This window comes from Doryrhamphus excisus, linkage group LG15, assembly GCF_037039965.1.
Source record: "Doryrhamphus excisus strain RoL-2023G ecotype Guam linkage group LG15, RoL_Dexc_Guam_v1.1, whole genome shotgun sequence".
Classification (NCBI taxonomy): Eukaryota; Metazoa; Chordata; class Actinopteri; order Syngnathiformes; family Syngnathidae; genus Doryrhamphus; species Doryrhamphus excisus.
In genome coordinates this window covers 17,931,657-17,957,939 of record NC_136371.1, presented here as the reverse complement: position 1 = coordinate 17,957,939, position 26,283 = coordinate 17,931,657, and the positions used below count along the sequence as shown (strand labels likewise).

General features: G+C 39.9%; 2 protein-coding genes across 2 annotated transcripts in view; one reads left to right on the top strand and one right to left on the bottom strand.

The window, feature by feature from the left end:
* Nucleotides 1-336: 336 nt before the first annotated feature.
* racgap1 (Rac GTPase activating protein 1) lies at nucleotides 337-8,118 on the bottom strand. The gene is made up of 17 exons (XM_078796735.1): nucleotides 8,107-8,118; nucleotides 7,180-7,272; nucleotides 6,891-7,093; nucleotides 6,676-6,818; nucleotides 6,393-6,453; nucleotides 6,274-6,324; nucleotides 6,102-6,179; nucleotides 5,799-5,916; nucleotides 4,709-4,851; nucleotides 4,468-4,632; nucleotides 4,297-4,392; nucleotides 4,012-4,210; nucleotides 1,666-1,771; nucleotides 1,451-1,583; nucleotides 1,073-1,196; nucleotides 900-999; nucleotides 337-820 (listed from the first exon to the last, which is right to left on the bottom strand). The coding sequence occupies exons 2-17, from the start codon at nucleotides 7,262-7,264 to the stop codon at nucleotides 745-747; spliced, it is 1,881 nt and encodes a 626-aa protein (XP_078652861.1). The 5' UTR covers nucleotides 7,265-7,272; nucleotides 8,107-8,118; the 3' UTR covers nucleotides 337-744.
* A 2,277-nt stretch (nucleotides 8,119-10,395) lies between these two features.
* LOC131104041 (inactive dipeptidyl peptidase 10) overlaps nucleotides 10,396-26,283 on the top strand; it is a 41,222-nt gene continuing 25,334 nt past the window's right edge. The window contains exons 1-4 of the mRNA XM_058050750.2: nucleotides 10,396-10,558; nucleotides 20,200-20,314; nucleotides 21,844-21,939; nucleotides 22,035-22,129. Coding sequence (XP_057906733.2) covers nucleotides 10,520-10,558; nucleotides 20,200-20,314; nucleotides 21,844-21,939; nucleotides 22,035-22,129 — 345 coding nt within the window. The 5' untranslated portion in view covers nucleotides 10,396-10,519. The remainder of the gene's footprint in view (nucleotides 10,559-20,199; nucleotides 20,315-21,843; nucleotides 21,940-22,034; nucleotides 22,130-26,283) is intronic.

Sequence of the window (26,283 nt, the reverse complement as noted above, 5' to 3'; positions counted from 1 at the left end):
GAATTTTGGGGTATCAAAGTAGTCCAGAAGATTGATCCCGTCACCAACCAGGAAGCCAAACACTGGCCCCCGCCCCCCGCCTTCCTCCAGCTCATCCAATCACTGTCAGAACTCAGCCAGGATGCATTCATGGTCTCACACAAAGTTGGACTTTTTAACATCATTAGAAAAACGTGCATTCTCCCCACTTGGGTGGTAAAAAATATTCAAGCATAGCAAAGGAAGCCACAACAAAGAGGCCGGAGAGCCGCGGGTTGCTGACCCCTGCCCCGAGCGCCCCACCCACCCACCCAGGAGGCAAAAACGACACCAGACGCTGATGATGTAAATGTTGGAAATATATTTTACGTGACAACTGCGACAAACGTGCATCTGATTAGGAAACGTGCACGCTCACGGCGGTGTGATGCCGTGCTACCTGAGCTTTTCACAGCTCCCAAATGTACAAACGAGTATAAAACCGAGCAGGACGGGCAACGAGCTAAAGGAAGCTAACGGCTAAGTCACGGTAAAACAAGCAAGCGTTGAAATGTCTAAAAAAAAAAAAGCCGCTTTTCAACCGCTGAGTGACACATGAGTTGAAAAAAGGCGTGGAAGGAAATGCTTAGGTGGAACGCACACCGTTGTCGTACGCATACATGGACTTCATCGAGTTAGTCTGACTAAGTTGGAGTTAAAGAAAAAGAAGCTGCTGGTGTGTTTTGGTGGCTTCCCGAGAAAAAAAAAAAAGCAAAAAAAAGGGACTCATCTGAGGTGTGGAGATTGAAAGAACTTTCCTTGGTGAGGAAGCGCAGCCGAGGACTTGCTCCTGCTCCCAAATCTGCAACACAAAAGGAATTATTTGTCACAGTGGTAGGACTCCATGTTGTGGGAGGGCCCAAGCGGGGCGGCGCGCTTACATGGGCGTCAGCGTGGACTTCATGCGCTGCGACAGCGAGCTGGAAGACGGAGTCTTGTTGAGCTGGTGCTCCGGCGTGGTCAGAGGCCCGAGTAAGGTCACTGGGACAGAAGACAACAGCGGAGACCGTTAGCACCCGAACGGGTCCGCCCCCAACCCCTCAGTTTGGACAACCTCTCTCGGGCGTGTAGAAGTTGGCGTTCTGGATGACGAGGGGATCAGAGTGCTGCTGCTCGTTCTCGGACTTGACAAACTGGGCCCAGTAAGTTGCCGGCAGGTTGAGCAGACGCGCCACCACCTGGGACCACATTGCAAAGGATTGTTGGGTATACACAGTAACACAGTACCCCCCCCCCCCCCCCCCCCCCCCCGGTTCTAGAGCGGTTTATGAGCTCCTAAAGACACCTCTTCTAGCTAGCTGACGGTTACATAACATAACACTTTTTTCAATATTTCCACTTATTCTTGTAAAATTACTTCCATTTTTGCTTTATTCTTTAAGGTTCTCCTTTTGAGTTCTAGTTGAAGGTGCTGGTCAAACAGCTCCAGTACCTTCGGTTGGCGCTTGGTGTCCTGCAGGATGGTCATCGGCTCCGGGTTGGCGACGGCGTGACCCACAATGGTGGGTCCGAACACCCGGGCCAGGTTGGTGACGTCCATCTTGGTGTCCAAACTCTCGGCGACTCTGAAAGACGCCGTCACTTGCCGTTAGGCGAGGGAAAAGAAGCGGAAGAAAACGAGGACATGATTGATGGCCGGGCGCTGACCTCTGAAGGTGAAGGACCAGGAAGGCCAGGGTGTCTCGGTTGGCCTGCGGCAGGACGCCGACGGTTTGGTACATCAGGGCTGTGCTGTTGTCGTCATCGGACACCTCTGAGAGATCAAGCAAAAGACACCATATTGCTCTAGCTTCATGACGTCTGCAATTTAGCTTGTTGGTTTCACTTTCACTTGGATGCAGCCTATTTTTTTGGCCGGTGCACGTTATTAGTAATGGGACATTTTCCACCGTTTTAGCTGGTATAACACTCACAAGACCTTCCACTTGGAGTAAAATGCACCCTATGTCTTAGTAAGGCAACGTTTATAGGAATGGAATATTTTCCGCTCTGTTTTAGATAAAGATGTGACACAATAACAAGATCTTTCACTTGGAATAAAATGCACCCTATTTTTCGGCAAGTGCAAGTTTTTAGGAATGGAATATTTTCCACTCTGTTTTAGATAAAAATGTGACACAATAACAAGATCTTTCACTTGGAATAAAATGCACCCTATTTTTCGGTAAGTGCAAGTTTTTAGGAATGGAATATTTTCCACTCTGTTTTAGATAAAGATGTAACACCCTCACAAGACCCTTCACTTGGAGTAAAATGCCCCCTATTCTTTGATAGGTGCCCATTGTTAAAAATGGAATATTTTCCCCTGTTTTAGATAACAATAACACACTCACAAGACCTTTCACTTGGCATAAAATGCACCCTATGTCTTAGTAAGGCAACGTTTTTGGGAATGGAATATTTTCCACTCTGTTTTAGATAAAAGATGTGACACAATAACAAGATCTTTCACTTGGAATAAAATGCACCCTATTTTTCGGTAAGTGCAAGTTTTTAGGAATGGAATATTTTCCACTCTGTTTTAGATAAAGATGTAACACCCTCACAAGACCCTTCACTTGGAGTAAAATGCCCCCTATTCTTTGATAGGTGCCCATTGTTAAAAATGGAATATTTTCCCCTGTTTTAGATAACAATAACACACTCACAAGACCTTTCGCTTGGCATAAAATGCACCCTATGTCTTAGTAAGGCAACGTTTTTGGGAATGGAATATTTTCCACTCTGTTTTAGATAAAAGATGTGACACAATAACAAGATCTTTCACTTGGAATAAAATGCACCCTATTTTTCGGTAAGTGCAAGTTTTTAGGAATGGAATATTTTCCACTCTGTTTTAGATAAAGATGTAACACCCTCACAAGACCCTTCACTTGGAGTAAAATGCACCCTATTCTTTGATAGGTGCCCATTGTTAGGAATGGAATATTTTCCCCTGTTTTAGATAAAAGATGTAACATGCTCACAAGACCTTTCATTTGGAATAAAATGCACCCTATTCTTTGGTAGGTGCAGATTGTTAGGAATGGAATATTTTCCCCTGTTTTAGATAACACACTCACAAGACCTTTCACTTGGAGTAAAATGCACCCTATGTCTTAGTAAGGCAACGTTTTTAGGAATGGAATATTTTCCACTCTGTTTTAGATAAAGATGTGACACGTTCACAAGATCTTTCATTTGGAGTAAAATGCACCCTATTTTTCGTTAAGAGCACATTTTTAGGAATGGAATATTTTCCACTCTGTTTTAGATAAAAGATGTAACATGCTCACAAGACCTTTCATTTGGAATAAAATGCACCCTATTCTTTGGTAGGTGCAGATTGTTAGGAATGGAATATTTTCCCGTTTTAGATAATAACACACTCACAAGACCTTTCACTTGGAGTAAAATGCACCCTATTTCTAAGTAAGGCAAAGTTTTTAGGAATGGAATATTTTCCACTCTGTTTTAGATAAAGATGTAACACATTCAGAAGACCTTTCACTTGGAATAAAATACACCCTATTCTTTGGTAGGTGCATATTGTTAGGAATGGAATATTTTCCTCCGTTTTAGATAACAATAACACACTCAAGACCTTTGAATTTTCAGCCTATTTTTCAGTAGGTTTTCTTTCTTTTTTTTTATGCATCCCCTGTGTAAAAAGGTTTGTAAAGCGCCACGGTGCTGGACTACAAAGTTCTTTGTAAATCTTGCCCCCAATGAATAAGTGGCTGGTGTGCAATGAATGGAGCGAGGTTCCCCCAGGCCGGTGAAATTAGCGCATGAATCACTTTGGTATTTCGGGAGCTTTTTTCATCTCCTGGACCGACTTTCACAAAGTTGACATATTTTTGGACAAGAATCAGTCGACTTATGTTTAGCTCTGAGCCTCAGGTGAAACTGTTCATGAGCTGCAGTGTTATGGACAACTATTTCGTTTCTTTTGATGAGTCTTTTCCCAATTTCTCTATGAGGAAAAAAAAAAAGAGTGAAACACGACATTACCAGCTGCGTCCATGAACTGGGCGTTGAGGTGGAAGGTGAGGAGAGGCTCCTTGAGGTTGCGCAGGAAGTCCTTGAGGAGTCCGGTGATGGCGTGAATGTCCTCCACTTTGCTGAGCACGGGAACCGTTTTGCTGCGCAGGAACTTCTCCTTCAGTTCCTTGACTGTGCGGTCGGCACCAGACAGACGGTAGAGACCGGCCTGGGAGAGTTCGACCCGCCGGTTAAAAGAACCCGGACCAGGGAGGCCAACGGAAGACTACGACAGTACGAGAAACGCGCCCACACCTCATGCATCCCACGCTGCTCGATCTCGCCGATGCAGTGAACCACCAGAGGGGGGATCTTGGGCGAAACTTCGGGGACGTAGTCCGCAAGCACGCCCTGGACACAAATGTAATGTCGTGATGGTAAAAGCCACGTTTTCACCTACAGTCCACTTTGGAAGGTAAATCTCACCTCCCCGATTTTCACGGGCGTGGCCCCCAGGCTGGGGATGCACGGCAGGGGGCAGCGCTCGCGACACTCCGGATGGGAAACCACGCGGCAGTCGCGGCACTTCAGGGCAAACTTGCCAAATTTGATCCTCTTGCCGCACGGCACGCAGGACTCCGGCTTGATGACCTGAGGAGGACGACAGGAAGAACGCACCGTCCTTTGAGTCTGTCACCGACGAGGACATCCGTCAGAGCATAAATACCGTTTTGGAGACAAACTCGTGCTGACGGACGCCGGCGTTTTTCTGCGGCGTGCTAGTCTCGCTTAGTTTGTCCACCTCGGGCTTGCTGGGCGGCTTGAAGACATCCTCCGACGTGACGGACGTGGAGTCCCACTCCATGGCAGCTGAGTGGGATACGTATGCCTTTATTAAAAGATTGCTAAAAGAGATTTTTCATAACTTTAATAACTTTTTCCTGATTGCGGAGTCGCCACAGCGGATCTTTTTGATCCGCATACCATCTTCATATTCCGGATGCCCTTCCTGACGAATACCTCATTTTCAGGAATATAATTATTAATTATATAAATATTATTAATTATTCATGTCATGTTCTGTGTCTTACAGTTATAATTATTGGATATAATTTTTTTTATGTCTCAACGTAATGATATTCAATTGGCAAAATATACGCAATTACTACAATTTTTTTTTATTGATAATGCCATATTTTCTATTTAATATAGCTTTACTGAATAATTTATTTGTCATTACTGTTTGTCATCTTGGATATTATAATATTATTGAATGTGTGTTTTTAAAAGAGACTTCCTTGCTCATAATTTGTATTTCTTGAACTTTGTGGAGAACTTTAAGAGCTAATACGCTAATAATAAAGAAAAATGGGCTTTCTGACTGTGTATATATATATATATATATATATATATTTTTGAAATACATAATTACTATCTCTTTACATAACATTTGATGTAGTTATGCGGATAACATAGTTGCGCATCAAATCGTTTGCCAAAAAAAAAAAAATTCCCCTTATTATAGATAAACCCCAATTCCTATCTGCAATTAAATGCGATTAATTCCCATGTTAACTTTGGAAAAATTATTTATTGCAATTAAATATTTTAATCAATTGGCAACCCTATTTATTGTTATTATTTTCCTGAGATTAAAAGTAATACAATATATTGTATATGTATATATTTTTTAATTGAACTAATTAACCAACTAATTAAGTAATTAACTGTCACATTAATCTAGTTTTACTGAATACATTAGTATTAGCCATGATGAGAAGAGTTGCGGTATTGCTCATGTGTACCAGAGAGCTTACCGGTCTGTCTCCGGCTCCGAGTCCAATATGGAATGGTCTCAATGGTAGAGACCGCTTCGACGGGTCCGCCGTCAGCGGGGACGGTCACAGTGGTGGTGGTCACGAGGGCCTCGTTCTCCTGCGGAACAAACATTATGGGCATTTGCTCCTCCGATTCCCATTTCTTTTCTGTTTTTTATTTTTATTTTTTTTTTGTAGAAAGTGGTTAGGTGTCCCTATGGGGGATGGGGGGGGGCAGTTGCTGATTGTACCAACCCAGCAGAGGGCGCTGTCTCACAAGTCAAGTCACTAAACAGAGCCTACCTTGTTGGTGGTTTTGCCTGTTGACCGAGACCTTTTCGAGGCCACCGGCGGGCCGTCCACATGATGCCGAGACGAGCGCTGAAATTCACACGACAAGTACAACTCCCTCAGACAAGCGGAACAAAAAAAAAAAAAAAACAAAAAACACACGCGAGTACTACAGTATACGTACCCTCTTTTCGCGCCTCCTGAGGCGCATTTTCACATTGGAGGTATCCCAGTCCTGCAGGACAGCAAGATTGTTGATGATGATGATAGCGGAAACACTGAAGGAGCGATACCGGTACTTACAACAGAGTCATCATAGCTGATATCGGACAGGATGGAGCCCGACTCGTCTATGGTGGTCAGTCTGGAAAACAGAAAAACACACAAATTGATGGACAATTTGTCAATTATATAGCATTTCCTGGGGCATAGGTGGGTCCAAGGGTCAACTATTCTACTCTATCAGGAAAAAAAAGCAATGACAAAACTCTAGAGAATGTCAAATCATGAAATGGTTGTCCAAGTGGAGAGCATCTAAGGCATCAGATGTCACTTGCAAAGGAACGTCAAAGTACGCGACTGTGACCTTTTGCTTGTATTGAGCGTGGACACTCCCTGGCAGTTTGGGTTGAGGAAGGCCAGAGCGGAGCGCTGCTCAGCGCTAAGCTGAATGCTGTTGGAGGAGCCCTCGCTGGTCAGGAGATCCTTTATCAACTGAATCTGCCGATCCTGCACCCGAGACATGTCAAATTAATTCAATAAAAGGCATCCAAACATTGGACAGAAACGCATCACACACACCATCTTCTCGCATTCGGCCTCGGCTTTCTGCCGGCGCCGCATCTCCACGTCCACTTGGTTGCGAGCGTGCTTCAGCTTGACCTCCAGTGCGCTCATCTCGGTCTCGGTTTTGGTGAGGATCTCCTTGCAGGATCCCAGCTCCAGCTCCGTGTTGAGCCACTTGCGGCGGCAGTCGTCAAAATTCTGGGCCATGCGAATGAAGTCTGGATGGGAGGAATTCCGGAATTGGACAGATTTCCACAGCATGGACTTTATGTCTGCAAGTCCAAGAACCAAAACTACTACTCACTGGGTTCAATGCCCTCGCTGAGAGCCTCCACTTGAGCCCTCATCTTCTCGTATAGACCTTGGAGACTCAGCACGGCGTTGTCCATGATGCCTTCGGAACAAATAAATGAAAGGGGAGTTACAATGGAGATGGAAGATTGGCTACCAAACGTTATATTACGCAGAACATCTATCCATTTAAACCAAGTGTTTAAATTATTGCTTTCTAAAAAAAATTGAATCATTTTAGTATCGTATTTTTTTTAAACAATCTAAACACACACGTTAGCAGTTCCTTGTTTTTTTTTTTTTAACAGCCTACTTCCTGTGGTGGTTCAATGTATTACAATGGCGGATTTAAATGGCTTTTCACTCATATTACTCAATAAAGTAGGCATAGTAAGAATAAATAAGCCATTTAAGACGTTAGCGCCACAGCAAATCATTTTTTTCCTTTTAAATAATTAAACAATTTATTTGTTGTTTATCACTTCCGGTTCCTTGAACTACTTCAGTGGGCGTGGCGACTCGTTTATTCGTTGGCACCATATATTTCTACCTAGCAACAAGTGCCCGCGTGGGGGGGGAAAAAAAGGCAACAATCAATCAACGGTGCTGTGTTAAGCTAACAATTTTATACAATTGTTTTTTTTTTAAAGTAATGAACAGCAAACGTTTGAAATTGGTGGGACGGCGACTCCGACAGGTATAACGCCGTAACATAGACATGTCTTTTATGTAGCCTAGCTAACGTTGAAAGCTCGTAATTCGTATTTCAGTTACGTTAGCGAATCTCCGGCATTATATTACTTCACAACGAACATATGAGCGAACATCTCAAGAGATATAATGACAATGTGACGGTTATGTTCTATTCTGAAGGTGGTGGTTGCTAATAGTACCTTCAAATGCTAGCTAAAAAGCTATAAAGCAGCGTTTACTTACCCTTTTTCCGGGTGACAAAGACAATTTTCTGACGACGAGTTAAGTTTAATCCTACTCACACTTGCTTTGAGTGTCTTTTTTTCCGGAACGGGACCGCCTTGGAGTGATCTTGCTACGTTCCGACCACAATGAGCGCCTTCATTTCAAATTCTGCCGCTGGCCAATCAGCGAGAAGCTCTGCTCCAGACTCGTGCTTATACGTCATAACGGAAGAGATATAAAAGGCGCTTCCGGTTTGCACCGTCAAATTAAAACGGCCTCAACGGGTGTCAATTGGATTGTCAGAAACGTGTAGCAAAACGTGCTAAAAACGCTCTTAGAAAAAATAATAATAAAAAAATATATATATGTACGATGCCGTGACGATTGAATGCAAATCTATGAAGGCGAAGCATAGAAAGCATTTCACTTGATTAATGACCACAGGGAACTGCAGCCTCCCTCTTGTGTGCTGTGATGGCGGCGAGGTGTCATTTTCTTCTCTACATCATCCATACAGACAAATTACCTCACTTTAGCCCATTTAAGCCAAACATCTTAATTTATGACATGCGGTATGGAACCCCCCTTTCACGACATATTTAGTATTCCTCTGTGGTTCATTAATCTGTACATATCAGATCAATATCCACATGGTATACTATATAAATATAGATTAATCAATATCGACTTGTGGGAGAAATTACTTCAATTGTAATATTTGTTATACTAACAGTTTGCCACTAGCCTGTGTGGTGAAAAAGGAGGTGTGGCGCCACCTGTGGGAGCGGAGGCAAACATTTGGTACTTTTAGTATGAATGTGGGCGGCACGGCGGACAAGTGGTTAGCGCGCAGACCTCACAGCTAGGAGACCAGGGTTCAATTCGACTCCAAATTGTCCATAGGTATGAATGTGAGTGTGAATGGTTGTTTGTCTATATGTGCCCTGTGATTGGCTGGCCACCAGTCCAGGGTGTACCCCGCCTCTCGCCCGAAGACAGCTGGGATAGGCTCCAGCACCCCCACGACCCTCATGAGGAAAAAGCAGTAGAAAATGAATGAATGAGTATGAATGGGAATGGAACTTTGTCTTGGCAGCGAATATGGTGTGTTCAAGGACCTTCGAGATTCTCAACATTTGATAAAAAAAACATACACATGCAAACGTTGTGGGCTGATGCATGTGTTTTTAATTTTTAATTTTTAATTTTTAATTTTTAATTTTTAATTTTTAATTTTTAATTTTTAATTTTTAATTTTTAATTTTTAATTTTTAATTCTTGTTAATCTATGAATTTTTTCTAATAAACATAGTGTTTTTTTCATTTAAATTTGTAAATGTAAATTTGTGTATTCGTAATAAAATCATACGTTTATTTACAAAAAATAGTCGTAAATTGAATAAAGTCGTAAATGTATGAAAAAAAGTAAATTTCTGCCGTAAAAATCAGAAATTTCCGAAAAAGTGGTACATTTAAGAGAAAAAAAGTCATGAATTTCCGATTTTATTCTTGTAAATCTACAACTTTTTTCGCATAACGGTACAACGTTATTGGTAAATTTGTAATAAAATCATACGTTTATTTACAAAAAATAGTTGTAAAATGACAAGAATAAAGTTGTAAATGTATGTTTTTTCTGCCTTAAAAAATAAAAAAAATTACGAAAAAGTGGTAAATTTAAGAGAAAAAAAGTCATGAATTTCCGATTTTATTCTTGTAAATCTATGACTTTTTTCGTTATTGGTAAATTTGCGTATTTGTAATAAAATGGTAGGTTTTACAAGGACACAAAGTAGAAAAAAAACAGCGACAAATGGACAAGAATAAATTTGTAAATGTACGAAAAAGGTTAAATTTCAGAGTGAAAAAACGGTCAATTTAGGAGATTAAAGTGGACAATTTAAGAGAGAAAAAGTCCTGAATTTCCGACTCTGACTCGAAGTGACTAATCGTACAAGTACTCCGTTTCGTAGAAAGGAAATCGAGCACGTCCATTTCAAATTCCACCGCTGGCCAATGAGCAAAGACCTGCTGCAGGCGAGGATTGAATGCAAATCCACGAAGGGGGGGGCATCCTATAGGAAGCGTTTCATCCTGATGAATGACCACAGGGACCCCCCCCCCCACTCCCTCCGTGTCCTGCAGTCATTTTGTGCCCTAAATGGTCCATTCAATGAAATGGATGAAATGGAGTGTTTTGTGTGTGTGGGGGGGGAACTGAAGAGGAGTCCGCGGCGAACAGGAGAGGAAGGGGCGGTGACGAGGAGGCGCGTTCAGGGGGATCGGGGGCGGGGACGGGGGGTGGGGGTGGGGGGTGCGCACACCAGCACCAGCAGCATCATCAGCTTCATCAGCTTCCGAGTGGAGGACCGGAGGACACAAACTTGATCGACGCTCGGCGCCCTTTGAGAGCTTCCGGAAGGAAGGACGACACCATGATTGCCACAACTCAACAAAACATGACCACGGAGCTGGTAGGTGCCCTCCTTTGCCCCCCCCCCCCCCTCACGCTTCCCGGATCGCATGGATACGAATTTGTCCGGATTCCATCGTGCAATGCGATCCGTTTTGCAGCACCATGCGCCCCCACGGTGGTGCCACGGCACGCGTGGATGCTTTTTTAATGAGGTGTAACCACCCATGAACTCCTTTGCCTGCTCCTGCTGCAGCCCTGCTTATTGACTCAACTGCAGAGAGTCCAGGCTGGCTTACTAATGTATATTTACAGGTTAGAAAATACACTCAACGTCTTCATTTGTTGAACTAATTAATAATGATGATGTCATAGATCTGGCTGTTTTTTAGCATTATGGAATATAAAAAGTTTCTCTATAACTTTCTTTCTCCCTCATTTGTGTTTTTTTCCCTTCACAAATTTTTTCATCTGACTTTTTTCTCAAAACAATTTCAAAATAAATAAAAATCAAAATGACAAAAGTGTAAAAAATAATGACAAATAATTGAAAATGAAAATAACAAAAATAAAAGTGTACAAATAGTGTAAAAAGAGTTAAAAAAATCAAAATTACTTAATAAAATAAATACAAATACAAATAAAAATGATTTAAATAAAAGTGTAAAATGTCATGAGAAATAAATAAAAATCAAAATGACAAAGTGTAGAAAATAATGACAAACAAATGAAAATCAAAATAACTAAAATAAAAGTATACAAATAATGTAAAAGGAATAAAAAAAAAATCAAAATTACTTAATAAAATTAAATAAATACGAATCAAAATGACTTAAATAAAAGTGTAAAATATCATGAAAAATAAATAAAAATCAAAATGACAAAAGTGTAAAAAATAATGACAAATAAATGAAAAGGAAAATAACAAAAATAAAAGTGTACAAATAGTGTAAAAGGAGTAAAAAAAATAAAAATTACTTAATAAAATAAAATAAATACAAATAAAAATGACTTAAATAAAAGTGTAAAATATCATAAAAAATAAATAAAAATCAAAATGACAAAAGTGTAAAGAATAATGACAAATAAATGAAAACCAAAATAACAAATAAAAGTGTACAAATAGTGTAAAGGAATAAAAAAAAATCTAAATTACTTAATAAAATAAAATAAACACAAATAAAAACGACTTCAATAAAAGTGTGCAAAGTCATGAAAAATGAATACAAATTAAAATGACTTCATCAAAAGTGTAAAAGAATGAAAGAATTATCAATAAAAATGACTAAAATAAAAGTAAGGCATCCAGCCAACAGCAATGAAAGCTCTTTAGGCGTGACAGAGGTAATAATAATAATAATATATTAATATTGATTAGAGCGGTCGGCAGTGGAGTTCAGCGTTGCCATGGAGAATTCCTCTTAGTGAAGTATAGGATGGAGGAAAAAAAATGTCTGGTAAAAGTTCCCAAAGCTGTGGTAGTAGAGCCTCCGTGTCCCTGCAGTGCAAGTGCAAGACTTTAAAAGCTTGCCAAGTGCACTAATTAACACATCTTATCAAAGTCCCCCCCCCCCCAACCCCCCCTCCTGGTGCGATCAGCAGCCAGAGAAGTCCCACTGGGGGCGAGGCTTGGAAAGGAATGACATGCAACCTCAGCCCGGCCTTGCCAAGCATGACTTGAGGCAGCACCGTGGCGATGACGTGATGACATCACGGCCACCTTGGGAGGAATCCTGCAGGCTTTGTTGTCTCTCAGACGGATGGAAAAAGTTGCAACATCTCGCACTATACCGCCGCAGTCACACCAGCACTGACGGGGCGCAAAAAAGATGGCGTCGCCAAGCTGCGCAAGGCTTGCCAGACGTACTAAAGTACTCTCTATCAATAGCATTTATGATTGATGTCTCCCTGGGGCCTGTTTAGGAGCACCAACCTGGCATTAAATCTTATCCGATCCTTATCATATCCCTTGGAAAAGGCCTCTGACCTGTCCCTGGCTAGACGAGGTCACCCCCCCCCCCCCGCCAACCCCCCTTTAAATGCCCACCATTAAAAGGCTTTTAATAAGCACACACACGAAAGCGCATGTTCCCAGGAGGGCGTACTAGAAGCACTTCCTGTCCATGACCCCATCAAGGCTAGATCCCACAGCGCATCTTGGAAATACTTCCCATGCCTTCCTCACCGGGATTTTTCACCTGTTGTCCGTGTTTTGATGTTCTGCATGCAGGCATCTCTCCTTTATTGACATTCATTGGAGGCTGTTGCTCTCTACTGTATTTTATTTTATTTTATTTTATTTTATTTTATTTTATCTTATTTTATTTTATTTTATTTTATCTTATTTTATTTTATTTTATTTTATTTTATTTTATTTTATTTTATTTTATTTTATTTTATTTTATTTTATTTTATTTTACATAGTTCCATCCATCCTCCATCCATCCATCCATCCATCCATCCATCCATCCATCCTCCATCCATCCATCCATCCTCCATCCATCCATCCATCCAGCCTCCATCCATCCATCCATCCATCCATCCTACATCCATCCATCCATCCATTCAGCCTCCATCCATCAATCCATCCTACATCCATCCTACATCCATCCATCATCCATCCATCCTCCATCCATCCTACATCCATCCATCCTACATCCATCCATCCATCCATCCTACATCCATCCATCCTACATCCATCCATCATCCATCCATCCTCCATCCATCCTACATCCATCCATCCTACATCCATCCATCCATCCATCCTACATCCATCCATCCTACATCCATCCATCCATCCATCCTACATCCATCCTACATCCATCCTACATCCATCCTACATCCATCCATCCATCCTACATCCATCCTATATCCATCCATCCTACATCTATCCTACATCCACCCATCCTACATCCATCCATCCATCCATCATCCTACATCCATCCATCCTCCATCCATCCTACATCCATCCATCCTACATCCATCCATCCTACATCCATCCATCCATCATCCTACATCCATCCATCAATCCATCCATCCATCCTACATTCATCCATCCATCCTACATCCATCCATCCTCCATCCATCCATCAATCCATCCATCCATCCTACATCCATCCATCCATCCATCCATCCATCCTACATTCATCCATCCATCCTACATCCATCCATCCTCCATCCATCCATCCATCAATCCATCCATCCATCCATCCATCCATCCATCCATCCATCCTACATTCATCCATCATCCATCCATCCTACATCCATCCATCCTACATCCATCCATCCATCATCCTACATCCATCCATCCTCCATCCATCCATCAATCCATCCATCCATCCATCCTACATTCATCCATCCATCCTACATCCATCCATCCTCCATCCATCCATCCATCAATCCATCCATCCATCCATCCATCCATCCATCCATCCTACATCCATCCATCCATCCATCCTACATCCATCCATCCATCCTACATCCATCCATCCTACATCCATCCATCCTACATCCATCCATCCATCCATCCATCCATCCTACATCCATCCATCCATCCTACATCCATCCATCCATCCTACATCCATCCATCCTACATCCATCCATCCTACATCCATCCATCCATCCATCCATCAATCCATCTATCCATCCTACATCCATCCATCCATCCTACATCCATCCATCCATCCATCCATCAATCCATCTATCCATCCTACATCCATCCATCCATCCTACATCCATCCATCCTACCACGCACCCACCCCACCCATCCATATTTTCATTAAGCCACTGCTCGGGTCGACGTTTCTTTTCCAAATGACAAAAGTCCCAACCCCCCCCCCGGCCCCCCCTCGGGGTGCGTTGTAAATAATGATCCATACGTGGGCTACACTTGCTAATCTACACTTTCCTCCTGTGTGCAATTACAGCCAATCACCAGTCAGGGCGGCGATACTCCGGGCTGCATATCTGCCACGGGGGCCCTCTAGTTGGCTCCTTTCGCCAAAGCTTATGTAACGTCCTAGCTTGATGCTGGGGGAGAAGCGGGGTGGGGGGGTGGGGGGGGGTATGCAAATCCACAGCCAGTATCCCAAATGCCTGCTCCGCTGCTCCGCTGCTCCGCATGAGATTGGAAAGAGAACATAACATGGAGTTGTGGAGGTCTCCTGAGTCTAATTTATGATAGCGAGGGGGGCGGCGGGGGGGGGGGGGGCGTAGTCGATACAGTCGGGATTGGCGGATTCGGCGTTGCGGCGATCACGTAAACAACCTCGTGGCCTGTGGCGATGAAGCAAGATGCTGCGGTGGCTTATGATCCGATATCCACGTTCACAACATGAAGCAATTCAGTCAAGATGGCTTCTGAATGCTCAAATGTACGACTCATGTTTCAATATCTCAGTGTGGACGTGCATTCGGAATCGAACCAGCAACCATCAGGCTGGGACTCGGCTGGCTAGTCTCCGACCTGAACGTCTTGTTTATGTCTTATATGTCTTATTTTCTCTTATCACACCTACTGCCTACTGTTAATAGTAGTGTACAGTTGACTATAGGGGTGTTATTTCATGTCTGGAGGGCTCTAATATAATATATAAAAACCCTATTTCCAACATCATAGAAGTTTTCCATGCTCAAATTACAAAAATATGTTACAAGGCATTCAGAAGATGCATTCAAAGACACCGGTGGCGAGGTGGCAGTAATTTTATAATCATAAATCATCATGATGTCAAAACTCTCACAATACTAAGTAAGCATATTTTGTGTCGGAATTATGTTTACTATGTCTTATTTCCTACTATTATGTCCACTATATTGAGTAATAGGAGTAGAAAGGAGACTATAGGGGTGTTATTTCATGTCTGTTGAGCTCTAACAATGTTAAAAAGCATATTTAGAAGCTCACAAACAGGTTTGCTATGCTGTAAATTATGAAAATACAGTATAAGGCATTGAGAAGACGTTATTGATGAAACAATACCATGACAGGAAGTCCTGATCATGTGACTCTCCCAATGCTAACATGTGTCTGTTGTGTCTTATGTTTGTCTACTATATCTTCTTGTTATTATGACAAGTATATTATAGTCATAGGAGTCCAAGATGTTAAAAACATATTTATTCTATGCCTAATATGTCTTATTTTCTCTTATTACATCTACAATATTGGGTAATGGGAGTGTAAAGGTGACTATAGGGGTGTTAGTTCATACCTAGAGGGCTCTAGTGACATTAACAAGTGTACTTAAAAGGTGGTAAACAGGTTCTCTATGTCTAATATGTCTTATTTTGTCTTATTATGTCTACTATATTGGGTAATAGGAGTGTACAGGTGACTATAGGGGTGTTAGTTCATATCTAGAGGGCTCTAGTGACATTAACAAGTGTACTTAAAAGGTGGTAAACCGGTTCTCTATGTCTAATATGTCTTATTTTGTCTTATTATGTCTACTATATTGGGTAATAGGAGTGTAAAGGTGACTATAGGGGTGTTAGTTCATATCTAGAGGGCTCTAGTAACATTAACAAGTGTACTTAAAAGGTGGTAAACAGGTTCTCTATGTCTAATATGTCTTATTTTGTCTTATTATGTCTACTATATTGGGTAATAGGAGTGTAAAGGTGACTATAGGGGTGTTAGTTCATATCTAGAGGGCTCTAGTAACATTAACAAGTGTACTTAAAAGGTGGTAAACCGGTTCTCTATGTCTAATATGTCTTATTATGTCTACAATATTGGGTAATAGGAGTGTAAAGGTGACTATAGGGGTGTTAGTTCATATCTAGAGGGCTCTAGTAACATTAGCAAGTGTACTTAAAAGGTGGTAAACCGGTTCTCTACACCTAATATGTCTTATTTTCTCTTATTACATCTACAATATTGGGTAATGGGAGTGTAAAGGTGACTATAGGGGTGTTAGTTCATATCTAGAGGGCTCTAGTAACATTAACAAGTGTACTTAAAAGGTGGTAAACAGGTTCTCTATGCCTAATATGTCTTATTTATGTCTTATTTCTTGTTATTTTGTCCACCATGTTGGATAATAGGAGTGTAAAGGTGACTATAGGGCTGTTATTTCATGTCTAGAGGGCTCTAATAATGTTAAAAACTCGAACTATCCAAATATTCAATTTATAAATAAGAAATCATACTTTTTATTGTTCTGGAACCAATTAATGAATTAGTGTATGTTTTTCTTTCACTTTCTCATGCACTCCAAATCATTATTAAAGCAGGTCTACTGCAGTTTGCGGGGATCTGCGTGTAAAAGAGGCACACATCCCGCTGAATAAGCTTAGTGGTAATAAAACTGATTGGACTGATGAGATAATTGTATGCTAATGAAGGCTAATATGCACGTGGGGAGGGCGGACATTTTTATTTGGGGAGAGTTATTTGCCACTATTTACACTCATCGTCAGTGATTCTGAAATAGAGAGTGTGCCCCGCAGAGCGAGGAGGCGCCGCCATCTGTTCCTCTCTTCCGGCGTCGCCAACGCCAAATTTAACAGCCACAATGCGATTGAGCCGCTCCCGACCGCATCGTACTTAATGGTGACCGATGACGACTGGCGACCATCTTAAACGCCGCGAGATAAGGAGCGTTCCTTTCATTTAGACAAAGCGGACGCCAGCACCATCCTTGATTGGCGGAACAACAGGCATAATAATCCCTCACACGGGCTGCTGTTGTGGCTGTAACCTATGCTAACCTGCCAAGCTAAAACTCACCTCTCAACCCCCCACGGCCGCCCCCAACTCCGCTCCCCAAATCTAGCTCTCTTATTATCCCCTTATATTGGGTAATAGGTGCGCAAAGGTGACTATAGGGGTGTTAGTTCATATCTAGAGGGCTCTATTAACATTAACAAGTGTACTTAAAAGGTGGTAAACAGGTTCTTTATGCCTAATATGTCTTATTTTGTCTTATTATGTCTACTATATTGGGTAATGGGAGTGTAAAGGTGACTATAGGGGTGTTAGTTCATATCTAGAGGGCTCTAGTAACATTAATAAGTGTACTTAAAGGGTGGTAAACCGGTTCTCTATGCCTAATATGTCTTATTTTGTCTTATTATGTCTACTATATTGGGTAATAGGAGTGTAAAGGGGACTATAGGGGTGTTAGTTCATATCTAGCGGGCTCTAGTAACATTAACAAGTATCCTTAAAAGGTGATAAACAGGTTCTCTTTGGCTAATATGTCTTATTTTGTCTTAGTGTGTCTACTATATTGGGTAATAGGAGTGCAAAGGTGACTATAGGGGTGTTAGTTCATATTTAGAGGGCTCTAGTGACATTAACAAGTGCACTTAAAAGGTGGTAAACTGGTTCTCTATGCCTAATATGTCTTATTTTGTCTTATTATGTCTACTATATTGGGTAATAGGAGTGTAAAGGTGACTATAGGGGTGTTAGTTCATATCTAGAGGGCTCTAGTAACATTAACAAGTGTACTTAAAAGGTGGTAAACTGGTTCTCTATGCCTAATATGTCTTATTTTGTCTTATTATGTCTACTATATTGGGTAATGGGAGTGCAAAGGTGACTATAGGGGTGTTAGTTCATATCTAGAGGGCTCCAGTAACATTAACAAGTGTACTTAAAAGGTGGTAAACAGGTTCTCTATGTCTAATATGTCTTATTTTGTCTTATTATGTCTACTATATTGGGTAATAGGAGTGTAAAGGTGACTATAGGGGTGTTAGTTCATATCTAGAGGGCTCTAGTAACATTAACAAGTGTACTTAAAAGGTGGTAAACCGGTTCTCTATGTCTAATATGTCTTATTTTGTCTTATTATGTCTACTATATTGGGTAATAGGTGCGCAAAGGTGACTATAGGGGTGTTAGTTCATATCTAGAGGGTTCTATTAACATTAACAAGTGTACTTACAAGGTGGTAAACGGGTTCTCTATGCCTAATATGTCTTATTTTCTCTTATTACATCTACAATATTGGGTAATGGGAGTGTAAAGGTGACTATAGGGGTGTTAGTTCATATCTAGAGGGCTCTAGTAACATTAACAAGTGTACGTAAAAGGTGGTAAACAGGTTCTCTATGTCTAATATGTCTTATTTTGTCTTATTATGTCTACTATATTGGGTAATAGGAGTGTAAAGGTGACTATAGGGGTGTTAGTTCATATCTAGAGGGCTCTAGTAACATTAACAAGTGTACTTAAAAGGTGGTAAACGGGTTCTCTATGCCTAATATGTCTTATTTTCTTTTATTACATCTACAATATTGGGTAATGGGAGTGTAAAGGTGACTATAGGGGTGTTAGTTCATATCTAGAGGGCTCTAGTAACATTAACAAGTGTACGTAAAAGGTGGTAAACAGGTTCTCTATGTCTAATATGTCTTATTTTGTCTTATTATGTCTACTATATTGGGTAATAGGAGTGTAAAGGTGACTATAGGGGTGTTAGTCCATATCTAGAGGGCTCTAGTGACATTAACAAGTGTACTTAAAAGGTAGTAAACAGGTTCTCTATGTCTAATATGTCTTATTTTGTCTTATTATGTCTACTATATTGGGTAATGGGAGTGTAAAGGTGACTATAGGGGTGTTAGTTCATATTTAGAGGGCTCTAGTGACATTAACAAGTGTACTTAAAAGGTGGTGAACGGGTTCTCTATGCCTAATATGTCTTATTTTCTCTTATTACCTCTACAATATTGGGTAATAGGAGTGTAAAGGTGACTATAGGGGTGTTAGTTCATATCTAGAGGGCTCTAGTAACATTAACAAGTGTACTTAAAAGGTGGTAAACCGGTTCTCTATGTCTAATATGTCTTATTTTGTCTTATTATGTCTACTATATTGGGTAATGGGAGTGTAAAGGTGACTATAGGGGTGTTAGTTCATATCTAGAGGGCTCTAGTAACATTAACAAGTGTACTTAAAAGGTGGTAAACGGGTTCTCTATGCCTAATATGTCTTATTTTCTTTTATTACATCTACAATATTGGGTAATGGGAGTGTAAAGGTGACTATAGGGGTGTTAGTTCATACCTAGAGGGCTCTAGTGACATTAACAAGTGTACTTAAAAGGTGGTAAACAGGTTTTCTATGTCTAGTATGTCTTATTTTGTCTTATTATGTCTACTATATTGGGTAATAGGAGTGTAAAGGTGAATAAGATGTGCAGCTATTACAACATTGGTTCTGCTGCTGTGTTGCGCAATAGACGATGTGTTCAAAGAGCGCTGCAGGCGACTTCTTGGTCTCGATGGCAGTGGCCGCATTTGACGTATGACCAGCCGTCAGCATCCAGCCGCTTTATGGAGCTCTGCGTGCGCTTTAAACGTGTTGAGGCGGCTCAAGTGACGAGCGATGATGCAACATTGGTGGCGCTTCCAGAGACGCTGGAAGGCGATTGTTTCTGACGACTTTTTCCCTCCGCCGACAGCATCGCTCAGCATTGGCACATAATCTTCTCCCAAGGAATTGCAGCCTGCGGCGGAAAGTGTTTTCCCGAATCCATCTTCATCCAAATTCATCAGGGCGTCTTTCAGCGGCGGCGCTTTGCCCATCAGTCAGTTCAATGAAATCAAGTGGCGAGTGATTGAAATCGATGGTGCACACAAAACTGCGGCGGCGTCTAAAGCGTGTGGATGAAGCTCCCGTGCGGACGTGGGAGAGATTTGGAGGAAGAAGAAGAATTTGAAGTCTTTCTTACTCCTTGTTTTTAGGAGCTGGGGAGCTCGGACGGGCCCCCCCGGAACTGGAAGGGCATCGGGATCGCCATGATGGTCATCCTGGCTGTCATGTCTTTGGTCATCCTCTCTGTCGTCCTGCTCACCCCTGGTAAGGACGCCCGTTTGTACCAGTAGGATCCCCAATATGGACGTGCAATATTTACCTAGCGACAGCATAGAAAACTTTATTACCGCCTTCTAAATAGACAAATAGACAAACATATACAAATACACAAAATATACAAAAATATACACATATACAAATATACAAATACAAAAATATACAAATATACAAATACAAAAATATACAAATATACTAATAAACAAATATACAAATGTACAAATATACAAATAAACAAATATACAAATAAACAAATATATACATATTCAAATATACAAATATAAAAATACAAAAATATACAAATATACAAATGTACAAATATACAAAATATACAAATATACAAAAATATACAAATAAACAAATATATAAATATTCAAATATACAAATACAAAAATATACAAATAAACAAATATACAAATATATAAATATACAAATACAAAAATATACAAATGTACAAATATACAAAATATACAAATATACAAAAATATACAAATGTACAAATATACAAAATATACAAATATACAAAAATATACAAATAAACAAATATACAAATATATAAATATACAAATACAAAAATATACAAATGTACAAATATACAAAATATACAAATATACAAAAATATACAAAAATATACAAATATACAAAAATACACACATATACAAATACAAAAATACACACATATACAAATACAAAAATATACACATATACAAATACAAAAATATACAAATGTAGAAATATACAAAATATACAAATATACAAAATATACAAATATACAAAAATATACAAATGTACAAATATACAAAATATACAAATATACAAAAATATACAAATAAACAAATATACAAATATATAAATATACAAATACAAAAATATACAAATATACAAATATACAAAATATACAAATATACAAAAATATACAAATATACAAAAATATACACATATACAAATACAAAAATATACAAATACAAAAGTATACAAATGTACAAATATACAAATAAACAAAGATACAAATGTACAAATATACAAATACAAAAATACACAAACGTACAAATATACAAATACAAAAATATACACATATACAAATATACATATATATATAAATGTACAAATATCCAGACGCTGACATTAAATAGTGCTTGCTGTCATTGTTCTTTCCCCTGAAATGTGCGAGACACTCTGAAAGGTTTTGGTGACATGTCTGGACTGTGCGCCCATTGTTTAATTTACCATTATGGAGACTGCGCTTCACCTGCGCCCCGAAACCCAACCAGTGTAAAATACCCTTATGCTTGAAAATACTCCATGTAGGCAAAGAAAGCATGTGAAATTGGCTAACATGTACATATTGTTCACTAATAATAGGAACATTTGACCACAAAAGCACCATCCATCAATTCCTATATTTGTGGAAAGTGATGATGCAATACTGAAGCAACAGGAAGTGGTGGGTCAAGCCATCCTGGGAGGCCATCATGCTGTTGTTTTATGTCCCATCTTCTTCTGTGTCGCCTCTGAAGACGAATCGCGCTTGTTACGCCGCTCCCTTTTCACCATGGACGACCTGGAGAGTGAAGGGTTCAAAGTTCACGACCCCAGCGTGGCCTGGCTGAGCGGTAGGAACCCCTTTCCGTGCTTTGGAAGCCACTTTTCCACAATGAGGAGTTTTTCATTTGCCTTGCTGCCATTCACTGCTCTTTCCCGACGGTAGATAGCCGAGTGGCTCTCCGCACCAGAGAGGGTCACATCCTGGCGTTTGACCTCAACACCAACCTGACCACCACCCTGCTGGACAACACCTCCCTGGTGAGTGTAAGCTAGCACCTCCTTTACCCCCCTTCATTGGTCCATAAAGATTCCTTATTTAGGAATGGAATATTTGTATAGTTAGCACACAAAACCTGTTTACCACCTTTAACATTATTAGAGCCCTCCAGACATGAAATAACACCCCTATAGTCACATTTGCATCCATATTACCCGATGTAGTAGACATAATAAGAGAAAATAAGATCATTAGGCTAGCGCATATTTACGTTGTGACATATACGCCATATACGGCATATACGGCATATACGGCATATACGCCACATACGCCATATACGCCATATACGCCATATACGCCACATACGCCACATACGCCATATACGCCATATACGCCATATACGCCACATATGCCACATACGCCATATACGCCATATACGCCATATACGCCACATACGCCACATACGCCATACACGCCATATACGCCATACACGCCATACACGCCATACACGCCATATACGCCATATACGCCATATACGCCATATACGCCAACTCCCATTTTATATACGGCATAACGTAAACAAATATTACTTTTAACAACCTGGCCAAGTTTCATACAATTACTTGCAACAAATGCAACAAAACCTACTTTTTGCTGAGCTTTTTTTTTTCGATGTGTAGTGAAGCCTCTTTACAATATGGTAGTAGTAGCATAGTAGCATAGTAGCATATATTTAAGTCTTAATATTAGTTTTTTATGTGTAGCGAAGCCTTTTTAAAAGAGAGTGTAGTAGTAGGAAGCTTAGATTTACGTCTTAAATTTTGATTTCAGATGTGTAGCGAAGCCTCATTTTACAATATGGTCGCAGTAAGATTAGATTTAAGTCTTAATATTATTTTTTTAGTTGTGTAGTGAAGCCTTTTTACAATATGGTAGTAGTAGCATAGTAGCATAGATTTAAGTCTTAATATTAGTTTTTTATGTGTAGCGAAGCCTTTTTAAAACAGAGTGTAGTAGTAGGAAGCTTAGATTTACGTCTTAAATTTTGATTTCAGATGTGTAGCGAAGCCTCATATTACAATATGGTAGCAGTAAGATTAGATTTAAGTCTTAATATTATTTTTTAGTTGTGTAGTGAAGCCTTTTTACAATATGGTAGTAGTAGCATAGTAGCATAGATTTGAGTCTTAATATTAGTTTTTTTATGTGTAGCGAAGCCTTTTTAAAAGAGAGTGTAGTAGTAGGAAGCTTAGATTTACGTCTTAAATTTTGATTTCAGATGTGTAGCGAAGCCTCATTTTACAATATGGTCGCAGTAAGATTAGATTTAAGTCTTAATATTATTTTTTTAGTTGTGTAGTGAAGCCTTTTTACAGTATGGTAGTAGTAGCATAGTAGCATAGTAGCATAGTAGCATAGTAGCATAGTAGCATAGTAGCATAGTAGCATAGTAGCATAGATTTAAGTCTTAATATTAGTTTTTTATGTGTAGCGAAGCCTTTTTAAAAGAGAGCGTAGTAGGAAGCTTAGATTTATGTCTTAAATTTTGATTTCAGATGTGTAGCGAAGCCTCATTTTACAAAATGGTTGCAGTAAGATTAGATTTAAGTCTTAATATTATTTTTTAGTTGTGTAGTGAAGCCTTTTTACAATATGGTAGTAGTAGCATAGTAGCATAGTAGCATAGATTTAAGTCTTAATATTTGTTTTTAGATGTGTAGCAAAGCCTTTTTAAAAGAGAGTGTAGTAGTAGGAAGCTTAGATTTACGTCTTAAATTTTGATTTCAGATGTGTAGCGAAGCCTCATTTTACAATATGGTTGCAGTAAGATTAGATTTAAGTCTTAATATTATTTTTTAGTTGTGTAGTGAAGCCTTTTTACAATATGGTAGTAGTAGCATAGTAGCATAGATTTAAGTCTTAATAATAGTTTTTTATGTGTAGCGAAGCCTTTTTAAAACAGAGTGTAGTAGTAGGAAGCTTAGATTTATGTCTTAAATTTAGATTTCAGCTGTGTAGCGAAGCCTCATTTTACAATATGGTAGCAGTAAGATTAGATTTAAGTCTTAGTATTATTTTTTAGTTGTGTAGTGAAGCCTTTTTACAATATGGTATGACTCTTCTCTCCAATGTAGAGCAGAAAAGAGGCGCACATTAGCTTCAAATGATGTTCCGCGAGGGCGAGATGTTCTTCCCGCTTCTTATCCGCCACAATAAGGACCCCTCTAACTCCATTATTCAGGCACGTTTGCGCGACTGGGATAAATTTGGGGTCATAAAGTACTTTGGCAGAGCGTGTAGCTCATTTTCCAGCTGCCGTGTCATTTTCAAAGAGAATTGATATTCCTTGTGCGACACACGCACCCGTGCTGGCGCTATGTGGGTCAGCGCAGGCTGCTGTTGTCAGGCTCCAGATGAAGTCTTGGGATTATTAGCGTGCTGCGCCAAGATTTGCCCTAAAAAAAAAAAAATATACTGCGACTACAACGCACGTATAGCACAAGGTGCCGCCATTAGACATGTTGCTGCAACACGGCTTTAACGTCCTGGAACGCCGTTAGACCACGCAGAAGGCTGCCTCTCAAAACACAAAATGGAATGCACCCCGAAGTCATGTCTTTGCTAACACGTGTCCTAAAAAGCTCATTAAAACATGAAAGGCAGCGGTGGACTCAGACTTTAGAACACGAGGAGCAAAGGCAGTGGAAGCCGTGTGGATAATTGGGGATTACACTCATTAGCTTTAATATACTATGTATAAAAATAAACACCACATATACTGCTGACCATGTCAATTATTAGGAATAACATGTATTTGTTCATTCATAGTAATATAGTAATAGTGCTTAGTGTTTATATATATACGTATATACCCATGAAATAGCAAAATATGCTAGTATACTACTCTTAGCATGCTAGCAATTCTAACATGCACACATTAGCATGCTGACAACTAGCACATAGTGGCAACTATGAAAATGGTAAAATGCTATTGTGCTAATGTTAGCATGCTAGCAATGCTAATATGCACACATTAGCATGCTAACAACTAGCATATAGTGTCCAACTATGAAAATGGTAAAAGGCTACTGTGCTATTGTTAGCATGCTAGCAATGCTAATATGCACACATTAGCATGTTAACAACTAGCATATAGTGTCCAACTATGAAAATGGTAAAAGGCTACTGTGCTAATGTTAGCATGCTAGCAATGCTAACATGCAAACATTAGCATGCCAACGCCTAGAATAATAGTGTCTACCCATGAAAATGGCGAAAAAGCAATGTTGTCATGCTACTGTAAAAGGCTATTGTGCTAATGTTAGCATGCTAGCAATGCTAATATGCACACATTAGCATGCTAACAACTAGCATATAGTGTCCAACTATGAAAGTGGTAAAAGGCTACTGTGCTAATGTTAGCATGCTAGCAATGTTAACATGCAAACATTAGCATGCTAACGCCTAGCATAATAGTGTCTACCCATGAAAATGGCGAAAAAGCAATGTTGTCATGCTACTGTAAAAGGCTATTGTGCTAATGTTAGCATGCTAGCAATGCTAATATGCACACATTAGCATGCTAACAACTAGCATATAGTGTCCAACTATGAAAGTGGTAAAAGGCTACTGTGCTAATGTTAGCATGCTAGCAATGCTAACATGCAAACATTAGCACACTAACGCCTAGCATAATAGTGTCTACCTATGAAAATGGCAAAAAAGCAATGTTGTCATGCTACTGTAAAAGGCTATTGTGCTAATGTTAGCATGCTAACAATGCTAATATGCACACATTAGCATGCTAACAACTAGCATATAGTGTCCAACTATGAAAGTGGTAAAAGGCTACTGTGCTAATGTTAGCATGCTAGCAATGCTAACATGCAAACATTAGCATGCTAACGCCTAGCATAATAGTGTCTACCCATGAAAATGGCGAAAAAGCAATGTTGTCATGCTACTGTAAAAGGCTATTGTGCTAATGTTAGCATGCTAGCAATGCTAATATGCACACATTAGCATGCTAACAACTAGCATATAGTGTCCAACTATGAAAGTGGTAAAAGGCTACTGTGCTAATGTTAGCATGCTAGCAATGCTAACATGCAAACATTAGTACGCTAACGCCTAGCATAATAGTGTCTACCTATGAAAATGGCGAAAAAGCAATGTTGTCATGCTACTGTAAAAG